Source organism: Erigeron canadensis, chromosome 3 (genome assembly GCF_010389155.1).
Source record: "Erigeron canadensis isolate Cc75 chromosome 3, C_canadensis_v1, whole genome shotgun sequence".
In the NCBI taxonomy this organism is placed as follows: domain Eukaryota; kingdom Viridiplantae; phylum Streptophyta; class Magnoliopsida; order Asterales; family Asteraceae; genus Erigeron; species Erigeron canadensis.
Genome location: NC_057763.1, coordinates 7,800,264 through 7,820,460, shown reverse-complemented (window position 1 = coordinate 7,820,460; position 20,197 = coordinate 7,800,264). Strand labels below are relative to the sequence as shown.

The 20,197-nt window shown below is 31.9% G+C and overlaps 2 protein-coding genes across 2 annotated transcripts; one reads left to right on the top strand and one right to left on the bottom strand.

Moving 5' to 3' along the window:
* The first annotated feature begins 85 nt into the window (after window positions 1-85).
* Window positions 86-6,264, top strand: LOC122592916 (protein ABA AND ROS SENSITIVE 1). The gene is made up of 8 exons (XM_043765248.1): window positions 86-237; window positions 1,330-1,425; window positions 1,720-1,819; window positions 1,925-2,132; window positions 2,425-2,638; window positions 3,974-4,049; window positions 5,688-5,734; window positions 5,810-6,264. Exons 2-8 carry the CDS (start codon window positions 1,334-1,336, stop codon window positions 5,982-5,984), a joined length of 912 nt encoding a protein of 303 aa, XP_043621183.1. The 5' UTR covers window positions 86-237; window positions 1,330-1,333; the 3' UTR covers window positions 5,985-6,264.
* A 4,859-nt stretch (window positions 6,265-11,123) lies between these two features.
* LOC122593774 (chlorophyllase-2-like) lies at window positions 11,124-18,993 on the bottom strand. Its single transcript, XM_043766222.1, has 2 exons — window positions 18,707-18,993; window positions 11,124-12,073 (listed from the first exon to the last, which is right to left on the bottom strand). Exons 1-2 carry the CDS (start codon window positions 18,938-18,940, stop codon window positions 11,396-11,398), a joined length of 912 nt encoding a protein of 303 aa, XP_043622157.1. The 5' UTR covers window positions 18,941-18,993; the 3' UTR covers window positions 11,124-11,395.
* Between the last annotated feature and the right edge of the window lie 1,204 nt (window positions 18,994-20,197).

Sequence of the window (20,197 nt, the reverse complement as noted above, 5' to 3'; positions counted from 1 at the left end):
ATCAAATTTGGCGTTTTAATATAAAACAATATTCTTGTGACAGTCAAAGTGTCAAACTATTAAAACCCCTTTTTTTTTCCACTCGATAACCTAATATCAGGTCTTTTTTTTTTATTCTGCTATTCGACATTTAGGGTGATAGCGATCCACCACCGTGCTCCACCCATCGCCATCCACCACTGTCGTGTATGCACCACCAGTCCACCACAGTTCGGCCATAGCTCCGCCATATCAAAGGTAATACTTCATCCTTTTCAATTCGAAATTTGTGTTTTTTTCAGATTTATGGCAACCTAATTATTTAGCTCCACCACATCTCGTTTTGTTAAGGTTATGTAGCTTATATGGTTTTGTTAAAGATCAATTTGCAAAGTTGCTGAATTTTATGCTCAATTAATTGAATGCTTGCCAACTGTTTGTGTAAATACCCCAATGAATTTTATGCAAAGTGACTGGAATTTTTTTTTTGCAAACTGTTGGTTTTGTTAAAGATCAATTTGCAAAGTGGCTTTGTTAGTTGTTGAATTTTATGCTCAGTGTTTACTTGGCTAATATTGATTTCATTAGCAAAGTGGCTGAATTTTAGTGTTTGTTTGAGCTATAAAAGTATGTGAACTATACATGTATCTTTCTGATTCATATTTGGATATTATGTATTGATGTTGGATCACATTTTTCAATGTGTTTAAACTTGTATTAGAACTTGTTTAATTATGTGTTTTGTGTTAGACTTTGGTTTGTTATGGATAATTAATGCTTGAACTTAATATTATTGAACTTATGTTATGTTTATATATGTTATGTTTAAACTAGAAATCTTATGGTATTACTTGGAAAAATGTATGCTTCGTCAAACACCGGCCCGGTTCGCACAACTTGCCCGGTTCAGTCGGGTTTAGTCCGGTTCAATTGCTGCTATTAGACCGGGGGTTATCCGACCGGATATCAAAAAGATGATGGTCAAACCGCGGTCCGACCGGCCGGTTTGAAAACATTGCTTTTAGGTGACAATTTTGTCTTATTTAACCTTTTATGAAATACTCCTATGAGTTTTTTCTTAAAAGGTCGAACGTTGGACTTCCCAACGGACTCTATCTTTAACTTGAATTAAGGGGAAGAGAATCAATAAATAGCACTACACTTCCTTCCGTTCATTCCCTCCTCTGTATCATCAAAATATATCGAAACAAGAAAAACACAAGATTCACCATTAATTGAAATCACAACCAGAATCCTCACCAATCCAAAACGTAATTAAGCCTTTCAATTCATATTTTTCTCATTCGTAGTAATTAATTATATTTATTTAATAATTTATTTATCTTTCAGAATAATGGATGATACCCAAGCAAAGAAGAAGGCAATATATCGTGCTAAACTGAAAGCGCAACTTAAACAACAACGTATCGATTCTCCTCTTGTTAGGTACCTATTATTCACTTTTCTTTTCCTCACTGCTTATATATGCTCCATTCAATTATTTTGTATATGACTAACTGTCCAAATTATTACCCTTGTATGTATCCATTCTACGATACGATGTGACGCTCTTATCGTGTGTATTCAACTTTCAATCATAGGCATTCGGGGTATATTCAGAAGTCTTGGGTTCAATTCTAGGAATTTGGGGTAGTTTAGGACTAGGAGTAGGACAGTTTGCTATTTAAAAAAGGAATAAAAAAATATATTTTTTATTTTGTTATGGTTGGTTCTATATAGGTATAATGAATCTGACCAACCGGTTTGTAAAGTTTGTGATGCTGTTCTAAAATCCGAGTCTGCTTGGGGTGCACACCAAATATCCGCAAAGCATCGCGAGGTTAACTTTTTATCTTTGCTAGTGTTGTTAAATTTTGTATACATTTTCTGCTATATCTACTATTTATCACTTTTAGATATATAGTAAGTTTGTGGATTTGAACAGGCAATTAAAAATTTAAAAGCCAATGCTGCAGCAGCTAGTAGGGTTAACAATATGAAGCCTCCAGCTTCTACTGAAGCTGATAATGCCAAGTCCAAGGCTCCTGCTGAGCCGTCATATAAAACTCAAATGGGTCCACCTCCAGCTCGGGTCCAATCTGCACTTCCGTCTAATTTCTTTGATAAGCCTGAGATGAAGAGGCAACCAAATGGTAAAAGTGCATCATTGTATTTTATACGTGTTGTTTCTGTCTAAATATCACTTAGGATCATAATAGTGAGGTCCTCCATGAAGAATCACGTTCACACTATTAACATTTATGTTCTTTTATATTACAATTATCCAAAACAGGATCAACATGTTTGTTAAGATATCTATCTTGATTGCATTTGTAAGCTTTTTATGCGAATTTTGTACTAATTGCATATATCGTATCAATTTGGATGCTATTATTTCCCCTTAATTTCATTATAATGAATTTGGGTGCTACTTTTTTTTACTAGACACTGCTGCTGCAAAGTTTACAGATAATGATAAAAAGAAAAAAGGGCCTGGTTCCGGAGACAACAAAAGAGTTGAAGTCTCTAGTGTTACAGTGACCAATACAATAGGTGACGAGACTCAGGCTCAAACACGAGCTCTTCCTGAAGGCTTTTTTGATGATAAAGATGCTGATCTACGTGCACGTGGAATTACTCCTGTTAAGCCAGATATCAAGTAAGTTCTTACATATGTATTTCTGTATTTGATGATAATTTCTTGCTTGCACAAGTCATTGACTTGTCAAAACAAGGGTCCATGTCTGACTGCCCTAGAAACTATATGTTGGCAACTAATCACTTTAATTTGTGTAATAACTGCTCAATCAAGCTTCTGCTGTCCGGTAGAAATATAATCTTGATGCTAGATTGTGGAGAAAGTATATCGAGTATTTTTTTTTACTGTGATCATTAATGAAGAACTCTGTTTGTTAATTGGAGTCTGTTGTTTTAAAGTTAATGAATAATATGAAATGCACTTGAGAAGTTGATAATTATAGATAGCCATGCAGGTCACAAGTAAAAACCACTTAGATATAACATAAATGACCAATATCTTATGGTCACAGAGAAGGTATTAAACAATCTAGAAAGCATCAAGGATGATATGTTTTTCTCATATTTACATTTTGAGAAACAAGTCTAACAAATTTTTTGGTTTCTGATACATGGTATATTCAAATAGCTCAACATTGTTGCATAGCATGAAAGTGGATCCATTTATATCAACCTACTATATGATTTTGATGGCTTTAAGTTTGATATAATGCTCTTACGTTGTTGTGATTAAGTTGTCAGCTCCTGGCATACTCAAGTATGTACTGTTGTTGTATGGTGGCCTGCTAGTCTGATATGATGAAACTACAATAAACTCTTAGATCTAAGCAACTATGAAAACCTAATTATTCATCCTTTACATCTACATTATGTTGAACATACTCCACACAGAAGTGACAGTCATGCTGCTAGTCCAAAGGATGACACAGATTTGGTTAGTGATGGTCATTGACACATAACAAAACTTGTGTTCTTTCCGGAACCTCAACATAAAATTTTTTTCAAATCATACTGAATGAAAAGAAAAAAGGTCAAACACTATTTGATATTAATAGATCTCTTTTAGGGTTTTTCACTACCTTTGTCTGTCAAATAGTTTTAATCTTTTAGAGTTAAAACCCTGTTGCGCTACCTCATTTTTTGTTAATGTCCTGATCATCATCATATATGTAAACCATATATACGATATTTGTCACCTCTAGATCATACATTAGGCAAATATTAGAAATAAGCTTTACATTGTAGGCCTTGACTCTATTAGCATAATTTATTTTATTTTTTGTGCCATAGTTGCACTCTAAGTTTTTAGTAACTTTTAGTTGATATTTATTCTTTTGATTAACTAAATTTAAATTCTATGCTTGGTTGTTAGAACTATTATAAAAGGGAATTAAGTTGTAAGTTTGTGTTCAATTTTATGAATCACCTAAAACTTAATCATGAAATATCTGACCAGAGACGAGTACAAAGAGTTCGAGAAGTTGATCCAAGAAGATTTGAAGGAGGTGGACAACCGAATGGAAGAAGAAGAGGTTTGGATTAATATCTTCATAATTTGTAGAGTTAATTACTGAAATGGTACCTCACGTTTGCGCCATATTACTGGTTTCATACCTTTCCTTTCGAAATTACGCTGATCATACCCAACGTATGCAAATCTCCACTCGGACCATACTGGAGGCTAACGCCTTCAGCTGGCCGTTAAAACCTCCCCCACGTGACTTGCACGTGAGGGATAAATATGTAATATCGCGTTTCCTAATTACTGAAATGGTACCTAACGTTTGCATGATATTGCTGGTTTCATACCTATATGTTTCTTAATTACTTAAATGGTACATAACGTTTAGTTATTAATTTTTTTATATTTATTTTAATTTGTTTTATTTTTCTTTTATAAAAATTCTCCAAAACTTGTTATAACTTAATGAAAATAGTCAAAATGCACCTATAATCCACTAAAAAATAATACCAAATAGTTATTTCATAACAAAATATAAGTTTTAAAGTTCACGAATAACCAAAAATAGTAATAAAGTATCATAAAAATAATTTTAAAAAAAATAAAATTTTCTTTTTTAAAAATTTCAGAAATACCGCAACGGTAATACCAGAATTATCCAGGAATACCAGAAATATCAGCCGGTATTTACCGGTATTTAAAGCATTGCTTTAAGCTTCGTGTCGCAATAAATACTGACTTGTATTTCTGGTATTACCATTGTGGTATTTCCGGAATTTTTTTTAAAAAAAAAAATTTCCTCGCAAATTTTTTAAAAATTGTTTTATGATACTATATTGCTATTTTTGGTTATTCGTGAACTTTAAAACTTATATTTTGTTATGAAATAGCTATTTGGTATTATTTTTGAGTGGATTATAAGTGTATTCTGACTATTTTCATTAAATTGTAACAAGTTTTGGAGAATTTTTATAAAAGAAAAATAAAACAAATTAAAATAAATAAATAAATAAATTAATAACTAAACATTAGGTACCATTTAAGTAATTAAGAAACATATAGGTATGAAACCAACAATATCGTGCAAACGTTAGGTACCATTTCAGTAATTTAAAAACGTGATATTACATATTCCCTCACGTGAGTCACGTGGGGGAGGTTTTAACGGCCAACTGACGGCGTTAGCCTCCAGTATGGTCCGAGTGGAGATTTGCATACGTTGGGTATGATCAGCATAATTTCGAAAGGAAAGGTATGAAACTAGTAATATGGCGCAAACGTAAGGTACCATTTCAGTAATTAACTCTAATTTGTATCATATTTTGTTATGTCAGTTCTCAATTGTGACCCATTTGCTAATGAACGGGTTGATGAGCGTTATGTTTTATTTTTAACAGGTCAAATGGGTAAACAAAAGCGTAGTTAACAAGGGAACAATTCAATGTTTAGATATGAAGCATACAACCTATAATTAACTTTTTTAAAAATTCTTGATTGTTATTATAAAAACGTATTCTTGCTAATCGTATCCTTGCACAACTTGTTTAAAAAAATTGGATGATGTATTTTTGGTAAACCACTGATGCAGAATGTTTTCACTTGATACCAACTGATCAACTGCCCATTCTTCGACCTTTATCTATGACTAGGATCTGCTGCTGTAAATTACACGAAGCTATTCTAATGCTTTTTGATGATCATGATGTAGTATGATGCAGCTGAGATGATTGAGGAGGCAGAAACTGTGGAGCAAAAGTAAGTAGTTCTTAGTATGGAGAAAAATGGAAATCTTTTATAGATCTAGAGTGCCTGACATGCAACTTATTGCAGGTCTTGCAGGGAGAGAGTGGAAATGTTGAAGAGGAAGAAAATGGAGCTCAAGGCCACCAGATCAGGCAAGCGCGGAAAAGTTGTGCAAGTGGTGGAGAACGAACGTAGCCTTGATGAGTCATCGAGTGATGACGACAGTGATGATGCTGTTGACTGGAGAGCTAAGCATTTGTAGATGTATTCATTAGGTGCTAAAATTCTCTCTCCCCACTCTTTGCTTCTGTATGTGCGTTATTCTGTGGAGGTGGCAATATTGATAATTCCTTGGTATTTTCACCCGTTTACTCATAAATGGGCCAGTTTATTTTTTTTCTTTTCTAAATTTAAAAGGGTCAGATCAGAATTGCTAAAAAATGAGCGGGTTAGATGAGAAAAATGTTCGGAGGTCGCTGGAAGTGTGTTTTGAAACATATTACCATCCTACATTGCTTTATATTGGGGGGCATTTTTTATAATTGTTTGTACAGGTGATATTTTTTTTTGACTCGTTCACGTATAAACATTTCAGTTTATGTCCTTGCTAAATTTAAAATGGTTCGGATTAAAATTGCTAAAATATGAGAGGGTTTAATAGAAAAACGTTTGGAGGTCGCTTGAAGTGTGTTTTTGAAACATATTGCCTCCTAAATTGGTTTATTTATACAAACGTATAAATATAAATTATTACCGTCACAGTATGGTTTTGTTAATCATATTAAATGTAACAAGTATCTGTTGGTTTGTTCTTTAACAAGGACAAAGAAGTGTTTCCATCCATACTCAAAAATGACCCCTTTCAATCTGAACTTGTTTCGTTCAGCTACCTGATCTTCCTGTCTTGCCATGTCCAACTGCATTGATTACATTATTCAATTGCATAGAAGCCCAACGAGAAATTTTCTTTCTTTGCAGGTTAAAGTTTTTGACAAACACCTCAAACCAATGATTGATCTTAAAAAGATAAAAGTGTTTTAACGTTCCCAGTTAGCATTCTAGATGGTCATTTGGTCATAAATGCGCTTGCACTGCACACCCAATTCAGAGACTGACCAATATTTGAGGATGTAAATGTTGAGGTCTATAAGGTTCATGGTTCTAAAGCAACATTGGTGAACTGTCCGGTTATATAATATTGTACCTTGGCACACATTCATGCATGTGATGCATGTGCATATGAGAACAAAAACCTTAGCCAAACATTATATTTGGTGAGACAAATACTCGTTCCATCTGCTTGAACTTGCTGCGTTTAATTGTTCGTCTCTTCTTTTCGTCCGCAGCCCCCCAAAAATATATGTTGAATGATAATGATAGGCTCCCCATCAAAACTTAATAAATAAAATATATATAGTCTTTGAAATTCTTGATGCTCACGTAAGGATTACATAAAACACAATTGAGATGGGTTCGCCTAGCATGAAAGAACAAGAGTTGTGGGCTGGTGAGTGCACGGCCCAAATAAATAAATAAATAAATACCGGATAAAATTTTTCAAATAACATCATGACCTTCCTGATGTGCAAAGTCAAGTCAACAAGAAGTGTTATTAGTTATTTTTTTCCTTGCCCATTTGATCTTTTGCTTCATGTCTTGTCTTTACCACGAACCATCAAACGTTGTAACTTAACTCATTCACCATTTTAAGCCATAATCTATTCGTTTTAACTTAAACCTAAAATACACAAAAGATATATATATATATATATATATCATAAAAGGTAGATATAAAAACCGTGGGTTATCTCGAGGAATTCCGCACCTCGATATATCCTTAAGTCAATCTCGGTTCTATAAGAGAAGTAGACCCGATGGACTTTCACCTACAACTATTTTTTGATTTGAATGTGATCAAAGAATCTTACAAGAACTTCAAGTTCTTTACCAAATAATAAATACATGGGTAGTGTAATCAATAACTTATCGTTATTTACTTTGCATCCATAAAAAAAATCATCAAAACTTCATGTTCTTTATTAAATATGAACTGCTTGTAGTAGTTTATTCACTAACTTGTAGTTATTTATGCTTTTAATATGTTCAAAGAAATCATAAAAGAACATCATGTTCCTAATTCAATCCGAACTATATGTGTTACTAATCAATGACATATAATTCTTTCGCTTTGAATGAGTTCAAAGTATCATGCATGTAATTGTGGTTCTGATCTTTCTTTCAAGTGTTCTCATAATTCCAATGGGTCTTTTCACCATTAAATATGCTCTTTCGAGATTATCATATGTCAGAGAAAAAATCGTTGATTTTGCATGTGTTTGTAAAGTGATCTTATTACTAGCTTAGTGATGCTCAATTAATTCTGGATTTATCTATTCTCAACTTTTTACAAGTAGGTTCATTCGTTATTAATTCCTCATCCTCCTTAGAAAATTAACACATCCAACTTATACTTTATTTGATATATTTATTATTTAATATACAAGAAATTCTTTGAATGGACACTGATTAATTATATCAGATTTATATTAATCATATTTTCAACCATGATTTCAGCATTTAATATATGTATGTATTCCATTATATTATTCTCTGATTTGTATTATTGTTATTATAACTTTTTTTGTTTCATATCATTATTAACTTATTAAAAAATTACAGGTATTATTTGAAGATATAAAACTTTATTTATTATTTATTTTTTGTATCAAATAAAGGTAAACACTTCTTTGTAATTTTTTGAAAGGTAGAATGAGAACGTGATAATGAATGAAATCTAATTTTTATGAGAACTTTATATAGGAACAAAAGATAGTATTCATTATATCGAATTATTATAGTAAAATGAAAATGCAAATTATAAAAGCAGTAAATGATAAATATTATCTATTGTGTAAGATTTAACTTAACACTGACAAATTCTCAAACTTGCAGAAAAAAGAATAATAATAAAAAATATTTTACTTTATATTTTTTTTAATAAGACAAATTATTTTACTAAATATAAAGTTTCGTTTCAAATTCCTACATTTTATCGATGTATTTGTTTTTCACAATTTTAATTTTTCTTATATACTTATTTTATCATTTACATATATGTCATTTGTTAATCAAAATTTTATATTTACAAAAATTGAAAATACAATATTATCTTTATATATTTTTTTCAAATTAAATCAATAATATATTGATAATTTGTAACTAATGTCATAAAAAAGAAAATCGGAAAATGACATTTTATTTAGGCCAAAGTACTTTTTTCGTCCATGTGGTTTTTTGAATAAGTACTTTACATCCTCGCCGTTAATTTTTGGCTAAAATCGTCCTAGTGGTTTGCATTTCGTGCTTGGATCCATTAAACCCCTCACGTGCCTTGCACGTGAGGGGCATATATGTATTTTTACCCATTTGTTCCTAAGGTTATATAAGTGCAAAATTCGTCCTTATGGTTTGTCATTTTGTCATCCTTGAATTTAACAAACTTCCAAACAAAAATTTAATCAAAAATCAAAACAAACTCAAATCAAAAACATATATATACACCTACATATGGGGATCTAATTTAATATCGGCTGGTACAACTAATTTAATTTATTATTTTTTTAAAAAAAATGTTATAAAACTTACTACAATATAACGAAAATAGTCAAAATATAATTAGAATTCACTCAAAAAAAAAAAAGTTACTTTATAACAAATTACAAGAAAGTTCACAAATTACAAAAAAAATAACATTAAAGTATTGTAAAAATAATTTTTTAAAAAATTCAAAAAATAAAAAATGTGAATACCGGAAGTACCGGAACGGTAATACCGAAAATATCAGAAATAGTTGAGCGGGGTACCTTCCGATACCGGTATTACGGGTATACTACCGGTATTTAAAGTATTGTATGTACGTGTTTGTATTTGAAAGTGATTGAGCATATCCTCAAATGTAGGCATATAGGTTTTTGTTTTGTTTTGATTAAATTACTGTAATTTTTGTTTTTGTTTTTTTTTTTTTTTTGAAATTCTTTCCTGGAATTGTTAATGGCGAGGACGAAAAATGCAAAATCGATAAACCCAAGGACGTTTTTTGCATTTAACTCTATGAAAAGGCGAAAATACCTCACGTGACTTGCATGTGAGGGGGTTAACGACAAAGTTATAACGGCATGGATGAAATGCAAACCACAGGAACGATTTTGGCCAAAAGTTAACGGCGATGATGAAAAATTCTTATTCGAAAAACCACAGGGACAAAAAAAGTACTTTGGCCTTTTATTTATTTATTTTAGTTATTATAATTTATTATTTACATCGATACATACAAGTTTGGTATTTTGTGATTGTGTATTATTTACAAAACTTTGAAGCTGTTTAATTCATAGCAAAAGTATCAGCAGCCTATTAGTATCAGATACACGTAGAATATCAATGACAATATAAAACAATATAACAGCAATGACATAAGTACCTTACACTGCATTGTCGAAATTTTTTTAAAAGAAAAGAAATGAGAAGATTGGATAAGGGAGAAAAAGATAGAAAACTACATTAAAAAAAACCATTCTCAAGTTGAAAAGAAACTAAAAGGAAAAAAGAAGCTAAACAGGATAAACCCGCCACGTCCAGCACCCCTTCCACCACCTGCCGCCGATAAACCACCCCTTCTACCTCGTCCACAGATTATAATCTTTATATATATATATAGGAGTGCTCACGAAAGCAATATATCTATACACACAATACCATATTCACCCAAAAGAAAGCATGCTTTCAAAACCAAATAACCCAAAATAAATTAGAAGATGTCAAAATAGGATTCCAAGAATTCAAGAAAATAATGGCAAATGAATAAAAATGATGGTAGTGCTAAAGTGATAATAAAAACTCATTGCTGAAAATCTGGTGAAATTTTTTTGTGATTAAGACCTTAATACTTGTTGATTAAGATCAAAGAAGGAGTAGAGAGTGAGGAGAGCATGTTATGTAGAAAATTTTGTGATTGTGTGTGAGCTGTTAGTTGAGGAGACAATCATAAAACTTTTTTTATCCAAATCAAACCAAAAATGGCCAGAAAATTTTTGGATGAAAAAATCTAAACTTTTCTGGAAAACTATACGATGCAAAATAAAAATTAAGAATGCAGCCTTAGTGACCTATGAATTTTCTTATGACATTCTTATAAGGTAAATCTTTAGCGGATTTAGATATAAAACTAAGCTCGGGTAACAACCATTGACCAAGATCTCAAAATGGGTGAAATTTCATGAGCATCATTAAAGGTTATAATTAAAATTAACATTTTTGCCAAAGCATTGTTCAAATATTCCAGTTTCTTGAGCTAACCTTATGAGCATTATGGACTTTTATATCAATATAATAATCTTATTAAAAGTTAACATTAAACAATGTCTTCCATATTACACAAGAATCACAACTTAAACATGTTTGATTAATTAAGAAGATCTATTAGACAAATTGAAAATGCTCGTATATTAATCCACATTAACCAGACATTCTTTAGTAGAGAAGTATATAAATTCTTGAAGGATAAGAGACGCTATTTCTTGACGATTATTATAAGAAGCATTTCAATAGAAAAGCTGATATTCCAAGTTATAATATTAGAGTCAAAATGCTTCCAATAACTATGACGGATTTAAAACTTCAGACCAGAAAATCAACTTTCTGGAGCTCCACGGGTTTACCTTCATTATCTTTTATATCAATCAAATAACTAAAATCCTCTCCAAAATAGGCTTTCAAGAAAGCAACTACAACCCCTCCAACAAATCTTCTCATGGGTTCCCTTGACTTTCCGTTCTTACACAAGCAATGAGTAGCCTTCCCTTTAATCCCTTTGGTCTCATCATCGAGCATATCAAGATGCCCATAATCTTTTGCAACAAAATAACAAGCTGGTTTACAACACTCGTTGTAAAACTCTTCATGGTTTACCCCTTTTGGAGCACAAGCTGGGAACAGGGGATTTTTTTGTACTTCCCCAAGACCCGAACCAATGACCATCACTGGCATGCCAATATTAAATGAATGTGGAATGTAAGTAAGAACTTTTGGCGTTGTTTGTATTCCCTTAACCAATCCATCAACAGGATCAATCCCAATTAATAATGAAAATTTCAACTTCAAGTCGGTTTTGACTTTATTTAGTGCAAGGGCAAATGCAACTTTTCCTCCACGACTGTGGCCAGCTAGTCCTAGCTTTGTTAGGTTTGCATTTACTTGAGATGGAAGAAGCTTTTGAAGTCCTTCAGGTAGCCAGTTGGTTATGTCGGTTACGTTCTCCAGCTCTTTAGTCGCATCACATCCTGCTACTGAATATAACTATCGCACGGTACCAAAAAGAAATGGATTACATATTGGTTTAAATCGTTGATTATATGCATATACACTAATACACTGATGTCAAAATTTGTTAAATCTCCAGCTAGGTGAATGCTTGGACCATCTTGAGTGGTTTCTGACCTTTGGTTCCAAATTGTTACCTTGTTCATCAAGGACAGATTATTTTGTGTACTAATTGATGTCCTGTTAACCATCCAAATAATGCTTTAGGCCAAAAATTAACTCTGTAACGTCCTATAATTTTGTATACACTTATGTATAACATAATAAAGTTTGCAATTTTTTTTTTTTTAAATCTCAGTTAAGGAATTGAAGTACCTAAAATACTCATCTTCTTTATTCATTAATTTAAACATCTTTACCTAATATACCTATAATACTTTTAATGAAATAATTTACAACTTAAATCCTTCAATCCTTAAAATAACTACACTACCTCCTTTAACATCAATTACTTTTACACCCGTCGCCGTCGCCGCTATCACCCCCACCCCGAGCCTCTAGTATCATCGTCGACGTATTGCACGGGCATATGACTCATGTATATAAGATTTTATTTTTCAATACATTATTCACAAAAAAGAAGAGGTCCTATTTAATTTCATTCTGGGCCTCATAAATGCTTGAGACCGGTTTAGAAAAATTTGGTTACCTTAAGACACAATTATATCACGCAGTTCCATTTTCACACGCCTCAACTACCTAGCTAGGTATCAAAACGACCGCTCGTTTTTCGGGTAGCTTGAAGTCGCAAATGAATTTTCATGGCCATATGATTGACTCCGGTTTTAAGTTGATTATTAGGTTGATATATATTATTATTTTTTAATGAATTACGAGTACTATTTTATTATTGTAAATTTACTCAATAATATAACTACTATTACTACCCTAATTATGACATAATAAAGATATAATTAAGATATCGATAACATGAAATACGTATAGACATTTTTATTCCTATTCAAATGTAAAAAGACTATACTTATAAAATAGACCTCTAACTACCTAGGGGAGGGAGTTGTACCCTAAGACTCAACGGAGTGGTGAGGTGAAAGGGGCGTACCACACACTTTTCCCCTCAAGCTCACCTGGGACACAGGCTCCTAGGAGCGAATTGTGTGTCCGGCGAACTTGAGGATTCACTCATTTAATTGCGTTTGACCGACTCTCATTTCTAAACAATAACACACTTTCCCATGTTCTAAACAGTTACTTCCATTTTATTTTCTTTCACTTCCTATATATACTAAACTTTAACATCTTTTCTTTATAATTATATACACACACACTATGGGTGGGTTATTTTGAGTACAAGGGGAAAAAAAGTACAAAAAGTACAACTTTCTTCCTTCTTCTCCAGCCACCTTCTCCGACAACCGCCACACCTCCTCCTTCGTCCTCCTTCTCCGAAGAACAACCACCGCCCCCACCTCCGACGACATCTCCGACGACTTTCCAGAGAGAATCAGGTTCATTTTCGGGTGGATACGGTACGGGCCAGTGGCCCTCATCCATTCTAAACTGGTTGTGAAGGGACGCATATGGGAATCATATAGATTTGATGGGCGACGATCCAAGAGATAGTGACGGTTTGCTACGGTATGGGCGAAACCCTTACTGCCGGTGGCGACACCGTAGTTGGGATGGTCGGAGATGATGGTGGCTGGTGGAGGTTGTCTCGTCGGAGAAGGAGGTGGTAGTTGGCGGCGGCAGTCTTGTCGGAGAAGAAGCAGGCTGTTGGCCTGAGAAGGAGGAAGAAAAAGGAATAATGCTTGATCTGATCCGTCCAAAGCTTTGAACCAACGGCTGTGAAGTGTACTTTTGTACTTTTTTTTCCATGCGTACTCACATTAACTTTCCTCTATATACTATATACTACACAATATATATTATGGATATCAATCCTCAATCACCATCTTCCTCAGAAGATTCAGTTGATCTCGAAGACATGATTATTAGTACCGTTGTTTTGACCGTGACTTAATTTTAGTATTGTATAGAATGATTTCAACTTTTGTGTTTAGTATTTTATTTTTTCTGTTTAGTATTTTAACTAGGGGTGTTCATTGATCAGTTTGGTTTGGTTTTGACTAAATCTCAAACCAAACCGACATTTCCGGTTTTAAAATATATTAAGCCAAATCAGACCATGTATGTTGCCAAACTGAACCAGACCAGACCATGTGAGTCAGTCCGTTTTAGCGGTTTCAAAGTCTTATTTTCCTTTCTTTTATTTCCATTTAATCTTGTGTATATATGTGAAGATTTGTGACTAAAAGTCATAACGAACACTTAAGATTAGAACTTTTATCACATTATTAGAACATAATATATGTTTGAGCCAACAATCAAAAGACATTCATCATATAATATTATCTATATAGAGCCCACATAATTTAATTAAAGAGAAAAAGTTTATTTTCTAAAAATACATTGAAGGCCGAAGCAAAATATTTACATAAAATATATTATATTCATTGTAGTACCAACACATTATCGTAAAAAATAAATATTATTATTCCTTTTCCTTTAAACGGCTAAATATTATAAAAAAATTATATACACATATACTTTTATGGTCCGGTCCGGTTTATGATGATTTTTTCTTTTTTTAAACCGTAACTGAACCAACGAGCCCAGTTTTTCAAAACATAATCCATCGGATTAGACTTTAACAACCCAATCCGATCAAACCTATCCATAAACCCCGGTTTGGTCCGGTTTTGACGGTTTAACGGTTTGATTAACACCCCTAATTTTAACTTTTTTCTATTTATAGAAATGTAAGTCTTTTTTCTAAACAATAATATGGAGGTTTTTTTTTTTTTAAAAAAAAAGAATCAGAAGTGGCATATGGCGCAAGTCGCCTCACTCTTAAAAATCCACCCATTTCCATATTTTTTGAGGTGTAACTTTCCACACCACATACCACATGGCACAAATCACCCCTCGTTCACTCCATCTGAGTACCCCAAACATGTCTTGTCACCTTCACCCAATAAAAATCTTTAATGTCAAATTTATGCATTTTTTACAATAAATACATAAATTCTTACCCAAAACTAGTGAAAGTGGTACCTTAATAAGATAAAGGTAAATATATGAGAACTTTTTAGCCCAATATACCTTTTTGGTATCCACATAAACCCCACCATCCAACACATATTTTCATTTTCTATATATATTATTTTTATTGGATAACAATAATGATAAATAATATTGATGATAAAATATAAATAATAATAAATTATACACAATATATTTATTTTAGGGTTGTTGGTATACTTTAGTGTTTTAATTGGAAATTAATAAAATACTACTTTAGGATAACTTCCAATACTAATATAAAACTTTAAGGTTTAAATTGGATATTAATAAAAATAAGGCCATCTTCTTCAACCAAATATACATACATATCATAAATACTAGAAAGGTGTTCGAGCATTACACCGGCAATGGTTTATAACGCGTAGATGTCGTGACGGTAATACAAGTTACTTAGGTTACTTTCATGATATGCGGGGATAAGACATCCAACCGTGGATATCATTCTAAATATAAGTTGATGATTAGATGCAAAAAATAATAAGGCTAAAAAATTAACCATTTTAAATATATTTGCTAGGTTATTCAGGGGTATTTGGGAATATTAAAAAAAGAACTGAATTTTATAAAATAAAAAAGCCAATTTGCTTTATAATAGACTTATATATATAGGGTAAGGTTACTTTTCATATATGAACATAGATAATATTAAATATAATTTGATATGTTCATCTTTGAACAAATATGTTCACATATACTAAGCACCTATGAATATCAAGTTATAATTTAAAGGTTCTCATGGTTCTTCCAATCAAAGTAGTTCTCACATGAACTTTATCTTTTATATATATACAGATCAAATGAGAAAGTGGGTTAAGGAGAGAAGGAATCGGATAGAAGGTTTTTTTCTAACCAACCAGAAGTTGACATGTGGCTTTTAAAAAAAAACACGGTGACAAATCTGTAAATATTTTGACTTCAAACCCAAGCTGACCCAACTCAACCCCAAGCTGACCTAACTCAACCCCAAGCTAACCTATCATCCAAGATGACCCAACCCAACCCCAAGCTGAACCAACCCAACCCCAAGCTGGCATAACCCGACCCAACCCAAGCTAACCAAGCTGACCCAACCCAAGCTAACCCAACCTAGCTGACCTAACCCAAGCTGACCTAACCCAAACTAACCAAGCTGACCAAGATGACCCAACCCAAGCTAACCAAGCTAGTCGTGTTTCACAAAAGTTTAATATATTTACAATTATGCAACCGCACTTTTTTTTTATTTTGACACATGTCGCATTTTGGTTGGCCCATAGGATCTTCTCTCCCTTCTTTTCTTAAGACGCCTTTTTCCAAGATCTATACCATATATATATATATATATATGGGGCTGTTATGCACCCAACTTGGGTGAAAACCCCCTCACATACCAATATTTTAATATTTTGAATAAATGCTTGGCCCCCATGATTTTTATGGTTTTAAAAAAAGGTATGTGAGAGGTTTTTTACCCAACTTAGGTGCCTAACAACCTTATATTCCCTTCCCCCTATGTATATATATATATATATTAAAAAGTTATTTTAAGAACTTCAAAAGTTGTGTAAATGTTTAGAAACTTTTTAAATCAAGCTTAATCATTGATTATTATTTACATGGTGTTTATCTTTTGAGTTAGTTAGGTGCAATTTTGGATTTTACAATTATGTAAAGACATGAATTATCATCCATTATATAATTTTTAAAGAAATAAATTATATGATCACATGTGCACAAATAGTGCTTTTAGCACATTTGTGCAAGTCAATCATATAGGTATGCAATTAGTTTGTAAATTAATGTTTTCATAAGATTGGTGATAATCAAATGTATATAGATATTTATATGAACATTTATAAACAATTATGTAGTCATATGAACATGTGTAAGTAATCACATAGTAACTAATTTTAATTTAAAGTAAGTTCCTAAGGGTTGCTGTAACTTTTTATGTTCCTAATATAACATTTCTATATATATATATATATACTATATCATTTCCCTATATATATATATATTATATTTTTTAGGTTCATAAATATAACATTTCCCTATTGTTTTTTTTTTGTTTCTTCAAGAAGATGTTGTCGGTCTCCTTCCTTTTCTCTCCCTTCTGAGCTACACTACTAGATCTTCCCACTCGATTTGCATACCCAAAATAATGGTGACGATGTGACCGCCATACCTAAAACCGTCATACCTAAATACTACCCGAGCATATACCCAAGGGTAAACCCAACCCAACTGAACCACACCCCACCCCAGTCTCCCTTTTACCCTTAATGAGCCGGAAAATACAGAAAAGATATAAATGTAAACTAATATAAAATTTTAATTTATATTGTTTAAAACTTTTCTTTTCTTTCACTTACAACAAAAAAAATAACAAAAACTACTCATATTTTTTTTTCATTTGTTATATTTCGGTACTAAGTCGATAATAAGCTTTTCACTATTGTACATTTTTTTCCCTTTTTTTCACTTTTTTTTATTCATTTAATTTCATTTTTTCTTCTTTATTTCATTTCTTTTTCTTTTTTTACATACCACATGTATCTAAAATTATATAGATGAGGGCTAGCGTGATGCGCTAGTCAAAATATTTAGGCAGTATGTAGCTGTGTGGTTTTATAGTGAAGTTAATTTTAAACCATACATTTCTATAAAAAAAAAAAATAGCATAATACCCGCACAAAATAATACTTTGACCGTATATAACTTTGTTTGTACTATATGTTAGTTGATAAAACTTATATGAACGTAAAGTATATTAAAAATCCAATCCATTCATATATTTTATATCAAGTGTTACATGACACAAACAATGTTCCTATAAATTAAACAAATTCAGTATTATTTTTAATAAATAGAATATTTAAAGTATAAGTTATAATAAATGAAATTCGTATGTTAACTAAGTAATTATATAAGAAGAGAAGTTTGATTAATTAAATAAGAAAAGTATAAATATAAATAATAATAAACAAAAATATAATAGGTATATTAAGTGCAAATATAAAAAAATAAATGAATGAGGATATGAAACAATTTAACTACATAAAACTTCTAATTTGAGAGGGGATAATATGCTATATAATATTATCTACATTTCTATACTATTATATAAAAGTTTAAATTACCAATTTACCATATTATCTCAAACACCCACACCATATTCTAAAGTATAAATTGGATCCTTTTATAGATGTGATTTCAAGTCTAAATTACCATATTAAGGAGTTTTTTCCTCCAGATGTCAATTAATTAAGTTTATACTGAGTGACCTCACTTTTGTATGATGAGTTGGTGTTGTCATTCGAAACACGTTTTTCCAAATAATTAAGATCAATATGTTGCTAATGGGATGAAGTAGATTTTTAGTATATTGATATAGGTGAGAATGAATTTTAAACACAGAAAATTAATTATATGATAGATTACTAAATAAAACCGAAAGAAAAGATTGACTGCTTAAAAGAAAAAAACGAAAGAAAAGAAGCGAAAGAGTGTCACGTGAGAAACCTGGGGTACGACAAGTACGAAGCCATGTGAAGCAATTTGATGACTAAGCTGGGAATAAAAGGAATTATTAAGAAGATGACCATGTAGTAAAATCAATACTGGATATTCTCCAGCTTCTAATGGTGTAAATATCAACAATGGTTTTGGAGTGACACTTTCTTCTGGTTCCACAAGCTTTGTCTCATGCTCCCCAATGGCAAACACATCTACACAAACTGAAGAAGAAGTGGACATAACGTACTAGAATAATAGGATGATTTTTTTATTTCATAAGTTTGTTATGTTCCAATATTTGTAAGTTGATTGGGATAAAGTTATGTGCTTTTGTGTGGTATTTATAGCCCCACCTTGATGTCTAGGTGGAAAAGCAAAGTTAAATGTATGGAGTTGGATTTTCGCCAAGTTCTTTCGTTAACAAGTCAAGTGTGATACTATAATAATTTGACCCTTATGTAATGTAGTGATGTCGACTATAAATGAAATAGCACAACTGAACTTGTTCATCACGACAATGCCAAGAGGAACTAGATTAATACTCGGTCGATGACCGGATTATCTAAAACTTATACAATACATGTATCACACATCCCGAAAGATATAGTTTTATATCAAAATGGAGTTTGTTATGGAAATCGGACATAATATTAAGATATCGAATCTTGTACATTTTTTTGTATAACATATATAGAGTAGGTTTTATATATCATCGACATTACCCGAAATTCGACTTCAAAGTGACCCAGAAAAACTGGGTTAGGGTTGTGAAGTTTTGACCCGGTAACCTGCCAATTTGATTTTTCTTATTGTCGGGGTCGGGTTGAACTTTTGGGTAAATAGGTTAACCCGTCAACCAAAAAGTATTTTAAATTCATATAAAAAAATCTTAGTAGAACGATCCACTAACTCATTTGATCTGACAACCCACAACCAATTTACGTGAAATCAGTCCACCAACCATGAACCATATCACCTGAAATCAATTCACCATATCATTTAACCCACAAATTTGAATAATTCTGGTTGGTGGTAGGATTTGGGTTGACGAGTTAGTAGGTTTTGGTGGAGCTCTTCAAGTTGATTGTGACGTTAGGCCGAGTTGGGGTTGGGTATTTTCAACCCGTCAACCCGTACCTATTAATCTGAACCCGATATAATTATAGTTTATGAGTAGTAGTAGTAGTAGTAGTAGTAGTAGTAGGCTGATATGGTGTTCTATGTATATATGTTTATATTTTATATTTATTTTTATTTTTTAAGTTGTAGATTATGTTTATAATTAAATGATAAACAAACATTTAATTACATTACAGGTTTTAGGTAAAATAAAACAAATATTAAAGTAAAACAAATCTGTTATCATACTAAAGCACGGTTCTAATAACTTATTAGCCAATTATAACTCTTAACTTTTATAAATTTTAATTTTGACTTTCATTGACTTTTTTTTATATAAATAAATATTAAAATCTCAAGATATAATAAAAAATAATT

What these genes read in the sequence shown, in the direction of transcription:
- LOC122592916 (XM_043765248.1), top strand. Translation starts at nt 1,334, where the DNA reads ATGGATGATACCCAAGCAAAGAAGAAGGCAATATATCGTGCTAAACTG. An exon ending in GATGAAGAGGCAACCAAATG is followed by an intron (nt 2,133 to 2,424) that starts GTAAAAGTGCAT and finishes TTTTTTTACTAG; the next exon opens with ACACTGCTGCTGCAAAGTTT. An exon ending in CCTGTTAAGCCAGATATCAA is followed by an intron (nt 2,639 to 3,973) that starts GTAAGTTCTTAC and finishes ATATCTGACCAG; the next exon opens with AGACGAGTACAAAGAGTTCG.
- LOC122593774 (XM_043766222.1), bottom strand. Translation starts at nt 18,940, where the DNA reads ATGTCCACTTCTTCTTCAGTTTGTGTAGATGTGTTTGCCATTGGGGAG. An exon ending in TCGTACTTGTCGTACCCCAG is followed by an intron (nt 12,074 to 18,706) that starts GTTTCTCACGTG and finishes ACCGTGCGATAG; the next exon opens with TTATATTCAGTAGCAGGATG.